This window comes from Aethina tumida, chromosome 3 (assembly GCF_024364675.1).
Source record: "Aethina tumida isolate Nest 87 chromosome 3, icAetTumi1.1, whole genome shotgun sequence".
NCBI lineage: Eukaryota > Metazoa > Arthropoda > Insecta > Coleoptera > Nitidulidae > Aethina > Aethina tumida.
Window position 1 is genome coordinate 32,552,696 of NC_065437.1, and position 18,844 is coordinate 32,571,539.

The 18,844-nt window shown below is 34.4% G+C and overlaps 1 protein-coding gene across 1 annotated transcript in view; it reads left to right on the forward strand.

Moving 5' to 3' along the window:
* The first annotated feature begins 281 nt into the window (after nt 1-281).
* LOC109594953 (semaphorin-2A) overlaps nt 282-18,844 on the forward strand; it is a 171,685-nt gene continuing 153,122 nt past the window's right edge. Inside the window, exon 1 of the mRNA XM_020010223.2 lies at nt 282-965. Within this exon, the coding sequence (XP_019865782.1) occupies nt 800-965 (166 nt within the window). The 5' untranslated portion in view covers nt 282-799. The remainder of the gene's footprint in view (nt 966-18,844) is intronic.

The following is an 18,844-nucleotide window of genomic DNA, read 5'->3' on the forward strand; positions in this document are numbered from 1 at the left end:
ACGTGTTTTTGTCTTAAATTGTCTGCGGCGCTAATATGAATTTGTTTCAGTATTAGCATAATTTTATTCTAAAGATATTATAATCTTTCATTAAAGTGCATATACACACCTGTTTTCTCATTTACACAATGAATCATGCACCCTACCAGTGAGTCACCTGATACCTCGAACGGTGTCGGTGCAAAAGTACAAATAGGCAGTAACAGGAGAATAACGAAAAAGGAACGAAAAGCGCACGGTCCACTGTTGGGCACAACCAAATTGGTCGGTTTGTGCAAACAGAGATGAACCCCGACCATCCGAGCATCGGCATCGTCGTCAGAGACGCGCAAGGATCAAGTCGGCGTTCGCCGTTCACACGACTCTCGAGCACACCCGATCCATGTGCCGAGAGCGGAGGACCGCCGCCGCCATTTACCGGACTGAAACAAAAATTTCAGTTCGACTCGACGCGCTGAAAGGGAAGCTTGTGTCGCTCCGCTCAACGCTCATGAATACGTAAACAATGCCTTTTGGGACTCAATCCGTTCGTGGGATAAATGAAAGCGGCGTCCTGTGGCCAAGCACGCACTAGATTCGCATGCGGAACGCGACACTGACATTTGGATTATTAGTTTTGTTTCGCACGTTCTTTTCGTTTTTGAGGCGACGCACCTGCGACCTGTAAACAAAACACTCTGGTCTCGCGTGGTCGGGCCGAAACGCTGCGGCACCGTCTCCTCGCCATCGGGTTTCTCGTTGTTTGTTTTTCATCCATTATATTTCCGTTGTGATTTGTGAGCACGTGCTGGCCGACAACATGGAGCGAAGATTCCGCTGCGTGAAGTTGCTGTTGTTTGTGACTGTGCTTGTGGAGTTTAACTTCTTCAACATTGTCGGCGCCGACTTCGAGAACAGTTGGACAATGTATATGGAGCAGCCGTGCTGTTCGGGCAGCGGAAACCACCACGTTCGACATCACAGAGGTTCGTTCCGTTTGTAATTTTACCTGCCTGTCCCGAACCCCGCAATTATCTTTTAAGATCTCTTTTTGAGATCGTTTCGGTACCAGCTTTCTGACGAAATTATTAAGCCTGTCATTCCGTCCGTTCGATTTCAACGGAATCTGCAGAAGTCACGTTACGCACGTGATAGATACCTTTTTTTGTTACTATTTGATACGAAACCAACCTGAAATTGTTGTCTCATCTTGGTTTTCGTATATTAAAATCAGTCACATCGTGCACACATTGAGGAACTTCAAAAGAGGTTATGTTTACAAAGCCGGTTTTGGTCGAGTGCAAATCATGCCTCCTTTTGTTTTTTTATCTGAAATTATGTTTGTTGTCTGCGTAAATAATTCATTTTTGTTGTTAACGTATCAAAGAGACAATCACATGAGATATGCTCAAACAACAAAAACTAATGATAGAAAAACAAAGCTTTCTATACACGTATCACCGCATTTTGTAGGATGACTCGTATGTTTACGTAGAACTTTGTTTCAAAGAATTATAAGATAATAAATACAAGTACTATTTTAATATAACAAAAGTAGTTTACGTTAACAAAGATAGCTAATTTAGTTGTATCTACATCACAACCTAATAAATCCCAACCAACAAACCCATACCAATTTATTTAAAACCACTTACTTTTAGATAAAACCTGTTTTATTTATTCAGTTAATTTAGTTAATTCTTTGCCGGATTATATTATTAACGATTATGGAAGTTTTTTTTTAATTATTCAATACTATGTTTTATTTCATAAAACATTTTTCAATCAACTTTTTAACGTATTTTTTATATTTTACAGTTCCAGTATTATTTTATATCTTTGTAAAGCCAGATAACATTTTATATTTATAAATAAAATTAAAATATATTATATTAATGGCGAAGGAATTTCTATTTTAATTAAAAATATATTGTAATTATATTTAAAAATATTTTTTCCATACATTTTTCATATTCGTATTGTTTTAATAAATTTTATATATTATTATAAAATGCAAAATTTGTTTTATTAAATTTTAAAATAAAATGTATTTTTCAGGAACATCTTTTGCTGAATTTTATTCGTATAATTCGGTGTAACTTGTATTCGGTGTTTAATGATATATATCAACTAATGTCTATTTAAAATTTGTTAAAATTATTTTCTTCAAACTAGGTATTTAAAAATATATGGCAATTCAATTAATTTCAAGTCATTATTATTTATATAATACATTTTACAATACTGACCATTAGTACTGACCAAGTAATTACCAATTTAATATAATAAAAGTTGTTTACGACACAAACATGTATAATTTAGTTCTAACTACATCATAAACTAATAAATTTCAAGCTTAATATATAACAATGTATATTAAACCAAATATTTAATTTCATGTTATTTGTTAGCTTCCCGAAATCTGTTTCAATTAATTTAGAAAGTTTTACGGAATTATTAATGACTATGACAGATTCTTTTAAATTGTTCATTACTATTTTATTTTATAAATATATACACCTAATTTTCTTTTTACACTATAAATACACTCCCAAAAATTTCCTGTAAAAAAATTATGCAAAAACAGAATACTTTGAAAAAAGGAAAATAATATAATAACATGAGATTTAAGAAAAATTCAGAGAATATTGAAAATCACAAAACAATTCGTGTAAAAGGAGAATTAGGTGTACAATTGAAAATAAAATATATTGCGAAAAATATTGAATTGTAATTAAATATTTAAAAATAATTCTCATGTATTTTTCATATTCACAGTGATTTAATAAAGTTTATGTTTTATTTAAAATTTGTTTTATTACACTCTAAATTCACTAAACTGTTTTAATTTTTAACTAAAATTGATTTCTGAATATCTTGCTTTATTTCACATTAAATACTTTAATTTCAGTGGCGCTTTAATAATTTTCTATAAATAATCTTCTATATAAAAATGAATCAATTCAATTAATTACTATAAAAATATAAATATTTTTATATTACCTAAAGTAGTCATTTAATATGACTAATGGTCAGTACTATATTTCTGACAGCATGTATTAATATACTCAGGTATTAAATAAACATTAGTCACACATCAATTTGGAAACTATTTAAATATTCACTTCTGTTATCTGTCTATTTTATCAAACATTATCTTTGAATGTATTCGAAGTTCAGATTTTTACTTAATATTCATGCATATCCTGATAAATTGTTGCTTACATTTTTCAGTTTACTAAGGTGTAGCGGATAATCTCTTATTTCTGTTTTGAAATCGTCGAATAAATTTCGTGTTAGATTTAATGAAATTGATAAGCCGATAAATGTCGATTTTATCGTTTGTTCGAGTCAGCTAACTCTCATAAAACGATATTAATTAAAATGTGAATTCTATATTGAAAAACAAAAATGTCAAGCTTATGGGTGTTTTTATTACCCCATAACCAGACGATTATCCAAAGTTCCCGTAATCCAACAACAAAATATATTTTCCACTTTGCGTACGACATCGATACCGTCAAAATTAAAAATAATCAATTAAAACGCGAATTGATGCGACCGATAAACGATCCCGTACAATAATGAGGACCAACGAGCGTCAAGAGCATCTAGAGTCATTAATCAAAACGTTGATTAAAAGTAGAACCACAATTACTTTGTATGTTTGGTGTACTTCAATAAGGGGGGGTGACTCGATATTTCTTTTGACGAACATCATCAATCACGGTTTTTTTTTTTAATACGACGAACTAATTTTCGAAATAAAATAATGCGCCCGGTGTCACGTTTACGCAAGTATCTTCGTCAACAATTAATATTTTGTACGTACAATGTTCTTGTTGTGACTAAGCACTTTTCGTGGGAATGCTTTTAATAGATTTAATGCAAATATTTGTTGTTCGAATTATTTTCTGTGACGTTAATTAACTAATATTGTCCGAATCGGAGTATAATTTAAACTTGGCTTTGTATAGCAACTAGATCACCGCAACAAATAATGAGCGCAGTTATGATTTTAGACCAGCATCGCACTGATATTACAATGTCAAACACGAATGGGCTAATCTGACATATTACATGTAAATTTACATTGTATATAATAGCTGTTTCATGTTGACTATTCGAAGACCTATAGTTCTAATTAGTTATTATTGTACAAGATATTCATCAATTATGTAATATGAAAATTAATATTTCGATAGTTTTGTGTACTCTGTTATATCATAGTCATATATGTTTTAAATAAATATTCTGAACTTATTTCTATAGATTGGAAAAGTGAAGTTCAACAGTAAATAGGTACGTTGGAATGTTTAAACATTGACAAATCTAGTTTGAATAAGTTGACACTTGATGCGATGCTTTTTCACATGTTATCTGTCATGGTCATCTGGATTGACATTAAGCTTAAATGTTTAAAAATGTTTCTAGGAATGTATTAATTATATTTTTAGGTTGTAGAACTCTAAATTGAGATGGTATTTAAGAACGCTAGTTGAAATTACTAATTCCAGAAACAAGAATAAAGATAAAGTCAGTTTTTTTTGTTTTGAATTTTTGGTAACGCGAATATAATTAGTATATACTGAGAGTTATATATTTTTACAATACATTTTAAGATATGTTTATATAAGATAAAATAGTAATTTACTTAAGTAAAGTATTTTGCCCTCAATTATCTTATCTTTAATAACTTATAAATATTGTTTGTATTGAACAACTACAACAAATATTATTTTTTATATGTATATATTTTTTCGTTGTTCCAAGTAATAACGTTTTCATGGGGGTGGAGTCGGAGTTGAATGAAAGACGATAAAATAACATTTCCTTTTATCAGCAGTTTTCTCGTTATAACTGGAGGGTATCTTAAATAGTCATATTCCATCGTAAGAACCCTATCCTAGGCACAAAGGCATAAAATCAATTTAGCGAAATTATCCAATAGCATTTCCAACATAAGAATGGCCCTAATAAAGTAAAAGTTTTCTATACAACCGAGGCAGTGAGGCATCGTGAAATTTGATTATAGAGTTAATTTAAATCCGAGGGTTAAAAAACTAAATCTGTTCCGTGGTGCACATGTCCTACTGTTACATATGTTCAGACTTGTTCCCCTTTTGCGACAACCCGTCTAGTTAGGCCCGACATCACAATACAATCACTATGGAAACATGGCATCCCCAAAGATCTCGGTTAGTTTCTATTAGAAAATAAAACATTGCGCCCTGAGGATTACTGACAGTGCTTAATAGACCCAATCATTGAAACAAATGTCACTTAAGATATGGTGAACATAGGCGACATTTGAAAATTGCTTTTAACACGTTTTTAACTTGAAACCGGAATTTTTATGCACCCACCATATGATTTGAATAATTTTCCTCATTTAGTGTGGCTTCAAGCACTTTATTTTTACACTTTTACGACAGAACTTCAATATATCATCCGCTACAAGGTTGATGGTGAGCAATTACAGGTCTAGGAGTACAGCTTAACTTGTCTGTAGTGTAATTTATAAAATTTCTACCTTTTCAACTTTAAGAATCTATTAAAAAGTTTATTACCTTTGTAAAGAACAAATATAATTCGCGGAATGCAAAATTTCACAGTCATAAAACAAAATAGGTCGATGCTTTCCCGGACGGCCTTTGTCAACCGAATTTATAAGTCCAAAGATATTTTTTATTCAAAAAATGTGCCATCGAAAGAGTTTCGATTGAAAGTGACACGTGAGTGGCTTTTGTACAATTGATACGGCTTAAAGGAATCGCGTTTTTACGGGTATAAATTCGAAATTGTCGGCAATGGTCCAACAGGATTCGCCTTCCTAAGCTGGGCGTTGCGTGTTTTTACGAGAATGAAAAAATAAAAAGGGAAAAAAATCGTTCAAAGGGCAAAGGATTTATAGTTTAGACCGATCTGTCTGGTAAATTGGAACCAGTGTTGATCATATAAAATGTTTTATTGTTTGGGCCCGTCTTATGCCTACAATTCACCACTTTTATGTATCCGCGATTAAAACAAGACATGTGCGCATAACTCCTTCATTTACTTTTACATCATTAATTAAAATATCGCGGTGTATCTCAGCGTCCTGTTATTTCTTTTTTTATAGTCGTTTCAGCGTTTACGTGACTGGAAATAAAAAATCTTCATAAAGAATTATGGCTCGGAGAATTAAAAACTTGTTTTGATGTTATAAACACTTCGGCTGAGGTACCTTTCTAGCCACATAAAAAGTTTCATTAGCGGCCGCAAAAATATTTAAAGAAATGTTTTGGTATTGTTCAGTAACTCTCATTATGGTGAGTGAGAAAGTGATTTTTTGTAGATGCGCACAAATTAACATTATCGCATGCTCGTCACATAAATTACATGGCAATGGGATGTTAGAATCGCGGCTAATGCGTTTAAGATTAACCAGAAATAAACCTGGCATGCATTAATTCTTGAAGTTTTTAAAACGTGTTTCCGGCAGAGAAGTGTTTATAAGTAGGTTCCTTGGATCTGTTTCATGTACATGTACCTTAATAACTGTATCTGGAGGTGATGCGGAGGTGATTAGACGACTTGAAGAGGATGTTGTTTTTGAAAACATAAACGTTCTTGTAATAGTTAGTTATAGTGTTAATATTAGGTTGATCAAGCTTTCTCACGATCCGTCAATTTTACTTCGGAAATGCAAAGAACCATTAGTTTCGAATGAACTAAAAAATTGTCTGGAAGTTCATTCTTAGGTCGCCCCTGGATGCAACAGTTCCATAATTCATAAATTGGATATTCCTTATACAACACACATTGTGACAAGCCCTGAAGGATACGGACACCCGTGTAATACCCGAAACTATATTCAGATAAGACGAATATAAAAAAGAAGTTGAAAATGAAGTTGTGCATCGGAGTTTCCTACTGGGATATTTTAAATGCATTAGCCAGGATGGAACAGGGAGGCCGAAAGTCGGCCGTGTATCCAGACAAAAAGCGACGCGAGACGAAAATAGCTGCCGGCGTTTGCTCAACACACTTCTTATGACATCCAGAAACACGCAAGTCTGCGCCGTTTAACGTAACATACCGCATTTTCCCTTGTCTGTGCTAAACAAAGGCGGACTTCTTATTTTTCCTTTTTATTCCCGCACATTACATACGTAAAAACGATAACACTATGTAAATAGGGGAGCGTTTTCAACTCGTTTTGAATTTGTTCTTGGTTATTATTTTTTGCTACGATGGTTCGTTTACGTTCTTGGCATTAGGATGAAGATATTAATGATGTTGCATGTTACTTTTACACTAAATGGAATACTTAATTGGTGCGGCAATATCTAATAAGTACTGAGAGGTTAATGCTAATTCCTGCTTTACGCTGAATGCTGTAATCTTAGCAGCACACTTTTTCAAGCACGATTACAAACGAGCGTTTACAAGGATATTGGTAATTTTAATATTTCAATTTATTTGCAATCGTCCTTCGTAAAAAGATGTTCCTAAAAACTAAAATTGTTTACAACTTATTTTGGGAGCCATTAACAATTAAATACATGTTTCGAGTGAATACATTAATATGTTGACAATAGATTTTTCCAATAATACCATTGATATCTTCTTCATTGTAGGTGATAACACCTGTATCATCAATAACACACAGGCATAAAACCTACAAACTAAAATTCCACATCGTCATGGTAAAATTAATGGCCGCCAATCACAACATCACAAATCTGTTCCGAGCAACAGCTGAGTAAATGCAATGAATCGTGTCTAGACACAATGCATAAAATCCACATAATTCAGGCCCGAATCGTTAGTGCTGATCCGCGGTGAATAAGCAGCTTCGCAACTACAACTACGAAAATCATCCGGGCTAATTCTTTTCTGACATGATAAACATAAATAAATCAGGTCTTAGCCGAACTTAATTATACGGGGGGTGCCGTTGTGTACACCCCCTATCACGGAAGAACCACGCTCCCGGTCTATTTCACATGTCAATTGGAAATTAACGTTGCCTAGCATATGCCTGGCGGAATACATAAACACTTTCGACAATCAGACTCGACACGTGATAATAAATATGTTTAACCTGTCAAAAAACTGTCGCATATGTTCCCGTTTTGATCGGAAGCTCCAGGTGATCAGGGGGCGCGCTTATTATTTAATTAGATGAGTAGTTAGGTATTATCACCTTTTTAGGCAGTGGGGAGGATCATGTGAAGGGCTGACGTTGAAATAAATTGTTGGGGATGAATTTGAATTAGGAAGGAGGAATATTTAGTATAATAAATATTCAAATACTTTGTACCGACTAACCATTAGGTATTTTCTAAAATGATCCATGAATGAGGAGAATTAACTTGAAATATCAGGACCCTTTATTGCGTTTTTATCGGAAAACAGCACAGCGACACGTCGTCCCCTGCGTGAGACGATAAAATTGCACGTGATAAATCTGCCATGCACGGAGAGGGTAGTTAAGGGTTAAATGCGGAGCAAAGACACCTGGAATAGGTGAAACGGAAACAAAGCGTTATGCGTATGAAATAGTGGAGGAACACGTAATCCCACTTAATACCTTTGCACTTCCTTTTGCAATAAAGCTTACGGTTAACCACCGTGATATACGAAGTTTGAACGGTATTGAGTATGGCCCTTCGGAGTCGGCTTTGATGAAACTTTCATCCCGTTTAATGCACTGTTTGTGTATTGCTGCACTTCGAAGCATGAATTTATAAAAACGATTTCGTTTGACCAGTTTTTCCTCGTGCGGATTAAGTGGAAATAAATCTCCTGGGCTAATGCACAGACTGTTCTGTCAATAAGACCAACCGCCTGCAAAAAATAAATCTCTAATGGAAACCGGATAATAGACACGTTTTGATTTATTTATATCTTTGAAAACGTATTTTGAGGTACTTGGCAAAGTTTCAAGCGCAGTTCCTTGTCTCCGTTTCTTGTTTTACCAGATGTTGCAATTAAGTAATTGAGCATTTAGAACAAATGCTTTTTAATGCTTAACAATGTGTATTGAATTTGCAGTCGATTGATTTACACCGTTAGCAGCACATGAGCAATAAATATTTTTACTGCAATTAGGGTCGACAATTAAACTGTCCCAATTCAACCAATCGGCAAGTGATATATGTATTACAATTATTTCCTATGTTCAACATGATCTAAATTTGGATTCTATAAATAAAGTAATTGTGTCCTTCATTCCCTTTAAACGCACAACATGTATACCTACACCAAAACAATCAACAATCTAGCAGGAATGAAATATGATATTGATGCAGAGTAGGTGACATTTGTCTATTATGCATTCAGTACTTGATGGTTTCTCGGAATTTAAAGGCGATGGATTAAAAAGTTCATTAAAACTTTATTACATGTACGACAAATATAAAAATACAAGTTAAGGAAAAATGATGAACTTCCAAACCAGCAAGATATAATCTAGAACACATTAAACTCAACTGACACCGCAGTAATTAAACCTTTGATGCTGTTTTATATTGCTTCCAACCGATGCAATTTTATTTTTAGATGTCGGAAACTAAAATAGTTCGGAATTCGTTACAGTTTCTCCATTCTTAGACAGTTATCTAATTATTATTGTCCGTGTATTTAGATTAGATTGCATAAAGTGGTACAAAATAAAGCTCGGATTTAGTAAAATCTCTGGAAATTTAATTATTTCCTTGGATTAAATTTTATTATTATTTTTTTATTTCTACAAACAAACAACCGCAAGTTGAACAAGGCCCGTTTTAATACACAAAGAGACTGTTTAGAGGATAATTCAAGTAATTGAGCTTGGTCGTTGAATCTAGTACAAGCTCATTATAATAACAAAACGTTTGTTAGAGTATATTGTGGAAAATGTATGGATCGTTGTGTTTGTAAGCAAATAATACTTTGTGCTTTGTACATTTGCGCTCTTACAATAAATAACATTTTTTAAAAGTCTGTTAAACTCTGTAACTTCATTAAAGTGAAGCTTAACTGTCCCCAAACACATTTTCCGACTAAATTTTTTGAGGTAGCTTGTTGACATGGAATTATTCGATTAGTTTTGTTTGTGGAGTCGAATTTTATCTTGTAGTTAACTCCGATTGGAACAGTTGAGCCAGATAAAGGTCGATGTTTTTATTCGCCGACGGACTGGATTAAAACGAACCCGCAACAAGGCATTTCCATCGGGTGGAATCCTATTTGGATGTGAGCACCGCGTTCGCGGTTCAAATGCCATTGTAAACAAGAATCCCACACGGTAAACGGCCTCGCGTTCGGACATATGTAGAGTTTGCTGCAGTTTTCTAGCTGCATACCGGATGCCGACGACCGACACGACCAAAGGCCCGTCTCGGCCGGTATATGCAATGCGTGACTGCATGCAGCATCGCGGCCACCAATTAGCGACAATTAGCGGAATCGTCTTGGCGGACGCGGCGTTGTCGAATCGCATTGGTCGCGGTTAAATGTGAACCGATGTAGGTATGTTGGTACGTACACGATCGCAACCGTGCAAAGTGAATTCGTGTTTGTTCCACAACCGACGTTTTTCCGACGAGTGTACAAATATTTGACGAGGCAGACCTGAGCAGGAAGTTTACGATGCAAACATTACCGAGAAAACGGTGATTTTTACCGAACGCTACTGCCGAAGAATAATCGATTATTTACGGTAAAACTGCCACAACTAATGTGTATTTCAAAATCACAAATTCATTTTACGCCAAGATCATGAGTAAATAGTGCTGTATCGGAAATTTCGAATCTGAATTACTTCAAAATTCTTCCATGTATTGATTGAAACCTAAAATTAGTCGAATAGTCTAAACACTTCTTCAAGTCAACCACTGTGCAGCGGAGGAAGAGAAGACAGAACTGTTTAATGTGTATACTAATTAATATAATTTACTCATTAAGTACATACGACTAAATATTGATAAGGTAAATTTTGGTCATAATTACCTAAGATATTAAGATATGCTCTATGTAACTACAATCAATTATTAACTACTTGTCAATCACTAGTTATCTCCAGGCAATTCTTGCATGAATCAACCCGATATGAAATTATCAACATTGCAGCCCAGTAATTAGAATATTATCTTAAATTACCAATCTATTAGTAGCTGGAAAAGTATGAACTCTCCTCCATTACGTCCATTATTCAGTTCTTCATCTTAATTGGAAACTATTTTTATCCACGAGCAATTCAATATGAAAGAAGGCAAATTTCATCCGTCGTCCTCTCGCCACGGAGCCGGGGCCACAATAAATTCAAATTAGCATATAAAAATAGCATTGAATTTTATACGTGGTGCATGCTCAAATTTCCGACTGGCTGTGAATAAAAATTTACAGCAGTGTACAATAAAAAAGTTTACGACGTCTGATGATTTATGGCTTATTGCCATTGTTTTTCGTATGAAATTCACCATCAGCTAAATGCTCAAAGAACGCTGTTAAATTTATGATAGCCATCTTTTCGGGGGCGGATCGCCTTATAGCTTATATGCCCTCCTTTATTCGTGGCGACAATTATTTTTTATGTGTGTGTTACGGTTTATTTTGGGCTGTATAACAGAGATCGCTTAACGAATCTATTATGTGTCTTCCTAAAATGGTTAACTGAAACGATATAAAACAATTTTCGAGTGGAGCTTCCGACGGTTCGGAACAACCGATTATTTTTCGATGGGATGCGCACCATATAACGCTGAAAATAGAATACAGCCAAAGGCAAGTCACTTGCAAAACTGGGATACATGTTTAAAATTTGGTTCACGATTTTAATTTAATTTTTGGTATAAACTAATATTGCGGCCTGTGAGAAAAACTACAAGAGCATGAAAACGTCAGGAGCATGTGACATGGCAAGAAATGAGAAAAGTAGGTTGAAAATAAAATTTTGAATGAAAATAACTCAGTCCATTTACAAGTTGAAGGATTCTTTAATAGAAATTTTCCCTTGCACCCATTACGCACTTAAAATTAGTGTACTCTGTTATATCTAATATCAATGATTTTGGTTCTAGGTAAGTTCAGCCAGTGACTATTCAACGTACATGGAATTCCCACAATTCCAACAAGTTAAGTTCGGGAACACAACCTAACAACCCGGTATGTCTTTATGGTACTAACACAATACTATTCCGTGAATGCTAAACTTATCAAGTTCGGCTATTATACTTACCAATTATCACTCTCCGCTTTATACTGACTCGAAAACCGGAATTAGATACGTATTATGTGCCGGGTCGTTTTCTTCTCACTATTCTATATGAAAACTAATGTTATTTATTATAATTGATTGAATATTGATAAAGATAACTGCAGTACAAGTGATTCGTTTACATTTGAAATTACACTAAATAATTTTTCACTTGTTGTGAGAACGTGACTTTCCCGCAAGGATTACAAGCCGATATTCATAATCAAACAATAAATAGGTAGAGGCATAAGTATGATAATGGTTGTTTACAATGGTTTCTTTATTCTGATTTCTGTTCGTACAGATCGAGACATGTGCTTCATCATGATCCAGGAATAACGTAGCGTTATGTAAAGTTCATTGTCCATTGTAGTGGGGCCTTTCAAGCCACAACAGATAAGCGGAGGCAGAATTTCCTTCGTCTTTATTAAAAAGTTGCTTCCACCAGTGCACGACTGGTTTGTGTTTATTTTTTTGTGATTTACACGCGGATTTTTACATGTTAGTAACATTAATTTACCCCTGCCAATTACTGTACGCCCGAGAAAAGGAAATGTGAATGGTACTCAGTGGTCTGTAGTGGGACGGATAATTTAGTCATTATTCATTTAGCATATTATCACGTACGATCGAAACAGTTATATAATTTTTCCTTATTCGTTCCCGAGATTGGTTCATGAATATATCGCTCCGATCAACAAACTTTATAATTTTATCATCATCCATTTTGAATATGTGAAGGTAGAAAACTGAAAATTATATGTATCGGTCGTCAGAATCTCTTTAACTGAATGTTATTAAATCATTAAAATCCCGATTATATCAAATATAAACGATAATATTTATGTTATTAAATCAATCTCCCACCTTAAAAATATTCAAATAATTTGCATATATATGAGTAAAATGACCGTCAGCTCGGCATCATGCTGATTAAATAATGGACATAAATAAATACGGTACCAAACAAGAACCACCAAGAATAATATATATTATTGAGTCTGGTAATTGCATTTAGGAATATGTAATATATTGTCATGAAATTGAATTGTGAATAATGGGATGGTTAAAACAGAATCACGATTCGATTAAATTTGCAAATTATGATTAATTGTTTATAAATTATTTTTAAATTCTGGTCTGCGTCGAGTGATTTATTCACAGATTAACAGTTAATAATTAATGATAGACATGTGCTGAATATATAAATTTGATACGCAACATGTTTGTTTGGTGCACGTCGAAAGTCATCCAATAGACGTTTATTTAGTGAAACTGGTGAATGAGAAGCAAGTTTGTGTAAGTGAGGAATGAATCTGCCCGAACCCATTACACGAAAGGGCTGAGACTGTGAGAACGAGTTCCTCGATAAACGCGTATTGTTTATGAACCCCCGGAATTCAAACAAAACTTGAATGATTGATGATGTGCAACTACTTTCCAGTGTTGATAACAACTAATCTTGATAAACAATGGTTTCGAGATGAACGCTGCTAAGGATTTGTTTGTTAATTGCGAAGATCAAGAGCCATTACGGTTTTTACCCCCTCGGAAAGTTTTGATGTGTTGATTTCTAATGATCATTACGGCCAAATAGCAAACTCATGCTTTAAAACTGCACAATGCTTGTTTTAATTAACCCCCCTTTCACTGAATATTTTAAGAGTGGTAAATTTTTACGGCTAGTTCAAGATCGAAAATAATAAATAAAAAATGAAGACGTAAGTGATGTCTTGCTAAGCAAAGATCCTGACATAAATGGGTGCAAGGTAAATGACTATTGGCGGCCAATAAATGATGACGAATTAGGGTTTTGATACAGGATGGATTGTCAGAAATATTAGAGGGTTTGTTGTGCAAACGCAACCCCAAGACCTCATTAGTCAACCTTTTATGCCGTAATCGTCTCGACTATCACCGCCGTGTGATCCGCATTCAGTCCGCGTCCGTTTTATCTCGTGCTCGTCGCGGTCCCGGAACGTTGCAATATGAATAGAGCCTTTCCTGTGGGTGGCCTGAAATATGCCCGTCTTCGTCCATGTCTTTCGGTTTAGTGGTGCACGTCGTTTGATCGTTTGCTTTCACTTCCTGGACGACGAACAACACCCACAAGGTGGCCGGGATCTGTGGACAACGGCCGACCGAAGAGAATCAATTACCTGTCTACATGTCTCAATTTGTGACGGATTTTAGAACTATAGAACTATAGGCAATTTTCGTATAGAAAAGAAGCATCTTTTTGTGCTTGTGGTGGTGTTAATTCTTCTGAATATTAATTATTCTTATTTATTATACCTATGCCTCTTCCATGATTAAGAATGCAGTGCCTCCTCATTAATGGTGAAAAGGTGGGACGAAGTTGTGTTTGGTAATGCTCGTTACGGTTGAAAACAATAGATAATGTTTTAATTTGAACGCTCGTCCACCCAGACATGTTTATGTCCCGGCCCTCACCGTCCGAAGGAAAGAACCGAGAAGGAAAACACCAGGTGGTGTGACTGGGCATTATTTTCCGCAGGCAGGTGGTAACAATATGATTCGCTGACTGATCTCCGGGCAACGATGCCATCCTTTCATCGCCCGGCAATCTTAATTTTTTAAATTGGACGTTATTATTAGCCCAGGCCCCTTTATTCGAGTCGCGCAGAGGTGGAGTTTATCGATGCTTTTTTAGATGCTGGCGGAGCCGATTATACACGCAATTACTGTATTAACATTCGCGCAATTGTTGGATTAAATCGCTCTCGCACGTTATGTTCGTTTTGTACGGAACGAATTATGACATCTGCGAAATGTGTATAACTTAATTATGGGATTTAAATGGTCGTCTTTGTGAGCCGACAGAACGCGAATTATTCATTTGATGCTGCGGGGCAGGTACAATTTACTTTATGAAGAAAGTGTTCCTCCATTGATGTACGAATGCTTTCAAATTTATTTCTTATTATATATTGAATACGTTTGTGTAAAAAGGCTTTTTTATACAAAAACATAAATTACATATTTTTTAAAAAATCAAATAAATGTTAAAGCAGCTGTGACTGAATCCCCTTAAATGTTACATAATAAAAAAAATCACACGCTGCGTTTCCATAAACTGACAACGCGGGTTTTCGAATTGTTTGTTATTCCTAATATTTCTGTATTTCAGACATAAATTTTCCGACTAGATACATCTAATTATCATATTTTAATAACAAATTAAAATGTTTCCTATAGTTGGAAAACGCTGCAAAACGTGCCTTTTGTGAATTTCCTGAATTATACAGATGCGAACTTCATCGAAATATGTTAACTTTTATCAAGTTACTTAGATATGTAGTCGTCTGCATTCAAAGTTAGAAGTTGTGTTGCATATAAATGCATCGGGCTTTTTGAAGTGTCGAAGAAACCCCTAATATAATTACTAAAGTATTTCCCGACTGCAAAACAAAATTAATAATTTACTTATGAAAGTACATCGTTACTTCAGCACTTTTTCCCGGCGACAAAGTTCAAGTGAAACAGCTTAACAAAATATTAGTAGCAAATTTGAGTTTGTTGTGCACATACATGTGTTTATCTTTGCTTTTATCCGTTGGTCGGGTTTATGAGTGCCGCCTTGGAACACCGTTATTAAAATTTGATAATTGTAAGTGTGAGGCGTTTTGTAATAAGTAAATTTACCTGGGCGAGATAATTACGCTTAAGTAAAAGGCTCTTTTAATCCGCCATGCATTTTGTGGCGGCTTCTTCGCACTAAGAGCCGCTTAATTGATCATTTTTGCCACGCTCCTAAATTACTTATTAAAGTCAAAATTATGACGGGCATATAGCTTTTAATTAAATATGCCGCGTATGAACACATTGAGAATCGGGCTACAAATTAATTTCGTATTTTATTATTTAATAGAGGATGTTAAACTGTATTTAAAAGCTATTACCGATAAAAATATTGTTTCCTTAAATAACTATTGTCATCTACGTATATGCAATTCCTTAGACATATGGTGGCATTTTTAATTATCAGACAGTAAATGCAAACAAATAGTTGACATCCTGCAGCGAGTTATTCAAATAGAATTATAATGGAATTTGCTGTGATAAAATCTACTGTCTTTTAAAATGTATGTTCAAATATAAATTTTTACACTTCAAACGTCACAAATTACACCATCGGGTTCGTCTCGTATAATTATCTCCTATTATTCGCCATCCTCGATTCTGTAACCCGTCATTTCAACATTTTACATTACGATTTATCTACATCAGCCCACCATATATCTTAATTTTTATAATTGAGAGACGTTAATACGAATCCGAGCCGTTCCTTTTGATATTGTGTCAGTCGTATTTCAGATCTCTGCACTAACGTTCAGATCGGATGCAATAAATCCAAACTTATTAATAGTGAATTAACACGCCTATCAAATCGTAATTTATTCGTTCGTTGTTGCTGGACAAGCCATCGTGGTTTTGTTTCCATGAAGGATGATGCGTTTTGTGCAGCCACGGCGAAGGATAATAATCGCTTTTCTAGACGTTTAGTGGGCGGTAGGGGAGTGTTTTCATGTAATTTACATGTAATTGTTGTTGAAAACTGCTGGCCTGTGAGAATCGTAGTTTATAAATAGCCTAGGTGGATTATAATTATTATAATCATTAATATCTTGGATTAGTTCATCAGAATTATGTCCCATTAACTTTCACTGATGCAATAAAAGTTTGACTTAAATTAATTCGAAAGTTTAATTAAGACTACTTAATTTTTTAAAAATTTAACAAGCTATATTTTTATACACGTTTTAAACCCGCATGTTTATTAAATGGACTCAACTTAAGTATAATTATCTGTATCAGACAGTGTTGTATTAATATAGTAAAAAATTTATAGACCCATTTTATTTAGCAAGACAAAATATTATAAATCACCCAAATCTTTACAAGACTTTTGAATAGTTCGTGGGTTTTACTTGAGACAGACTTGCCATAAATTTTATAGTTGGCGGACAATTTTCAAGTAACAGGTGTTTCGAGAAATACTCATAACTGTCACATATTTATTGAGAACATGATGGAAAGGCATAAACATAAAATGGATCCAATGGCGATTCGGTTATGATTTGTGTACTGCACATTTATGATTTGTAAAGGTAGTCGTAAATAGCACCTGTCTATAAGCCAATACTCTGACAATTGAAAACAGCATAATTATGTTACTATTTATTTTGTTATTTTCTTTAGAAACTGCATGGTGGGCTTACAATGTTGAAACCGTGACAATTATGATAATTCTTTTGTTAACATTGTATAATATTACAGCAAAAGGAAACAACGATTTTGGAGCAATTTAAAATTAAGACCGTCCATTAACAATTTCACACAACGGCCGTTAGTTAGTTTTCTTTAGAGACGGAGACCCCGAATCTGTTTCTAATTTCGCTTCCGTTAGCTGCGTGCATTTTACTGCCTTATTGCAGCTACCAGCTTTCTAGAATCGCAACAAATGCTATCCTTAATTGTTCAAGCTCGTTTGTACGATATCCGGCGGCATGGTTTTAATTATTTTTTACTACTATTGCCCGTTTTCTTCTGGCTTTGCGACAGAATTAATTCGTTCGCCGCTCCACTTTGTTCGCCTTCCGGTGAAAGACAAATCGATTTATCGAAGACTTCAAATCCAGAAACACCATTAAATTATGCCGGATTTTTAATTAATCAGGTAATAACCTTTTTAAAAAACCCACTTCCGTTGAAGTCCGTTAAATGACAGTTTAATAAATTATTAACGTTTAACCACATTCTTTAATTGTTTAATTATCAAAGCAAATATTACATTACAGGCGTGGATGAATCGTGATATCCGTTGATATGTGAAAGTCATCGCTATAATTTATTTGGACAATAAGTTTTCAATGAAGTGCACTTAGCTTTTCCATTGGTCAGTTTGTATGCCTGCTGAATTATCGCTCAAGTACTGCTTATGTATGCAATAAACAATAATGTTTGGCATGATATTGACGTTTTGACAACACCAAGCACTGTTCATAATGTATTGTTTTTATGAACACAATTCTTCATACAATGCAAACTGTTGATATAAATCTGTACGTCGAAAGTTAAGAAAAGTCAACACTGGTCAAACATTATTGTTAATTATCAAAACAAGTATTTGAATCTATCATCCATTCCAACTTCCGGATAATGTTGCCTTCTGGTCTCTGCCTCTCTGTTGATAGCTTGTTTAAAGAGCTACCTGAATACTTTAACCCAATCAATTTTTAAAGAAAGTTTTCTACCTGACCGCCAAGAAATTATTAATAATGCCATCGCTAACATACAGCCTCTATATCTTTAAAAATGCATTTATTTACTTACAAACTTTATAAAATTAAAAATTGGGAGGGTATACAAGTTGTTGCTAAAATGACTTGGTTACAAACCTTTTGATAATAGCTTTTTAAATGAGTCCAATCCAAATCCAGCTAATAAACAATCAAACGTGAAACAACACGACTAGTAGAATACGCTAGTAATTTGTATAAATCTGTTTACGTAAGGGATATTGCAATTTGGTAAACTAACCTTAGTACGTATACTAGTTTGTTTAATGTTCCGCACACAGATTCAATAGCAACTACTCTTGTTCCTCTTACTTGG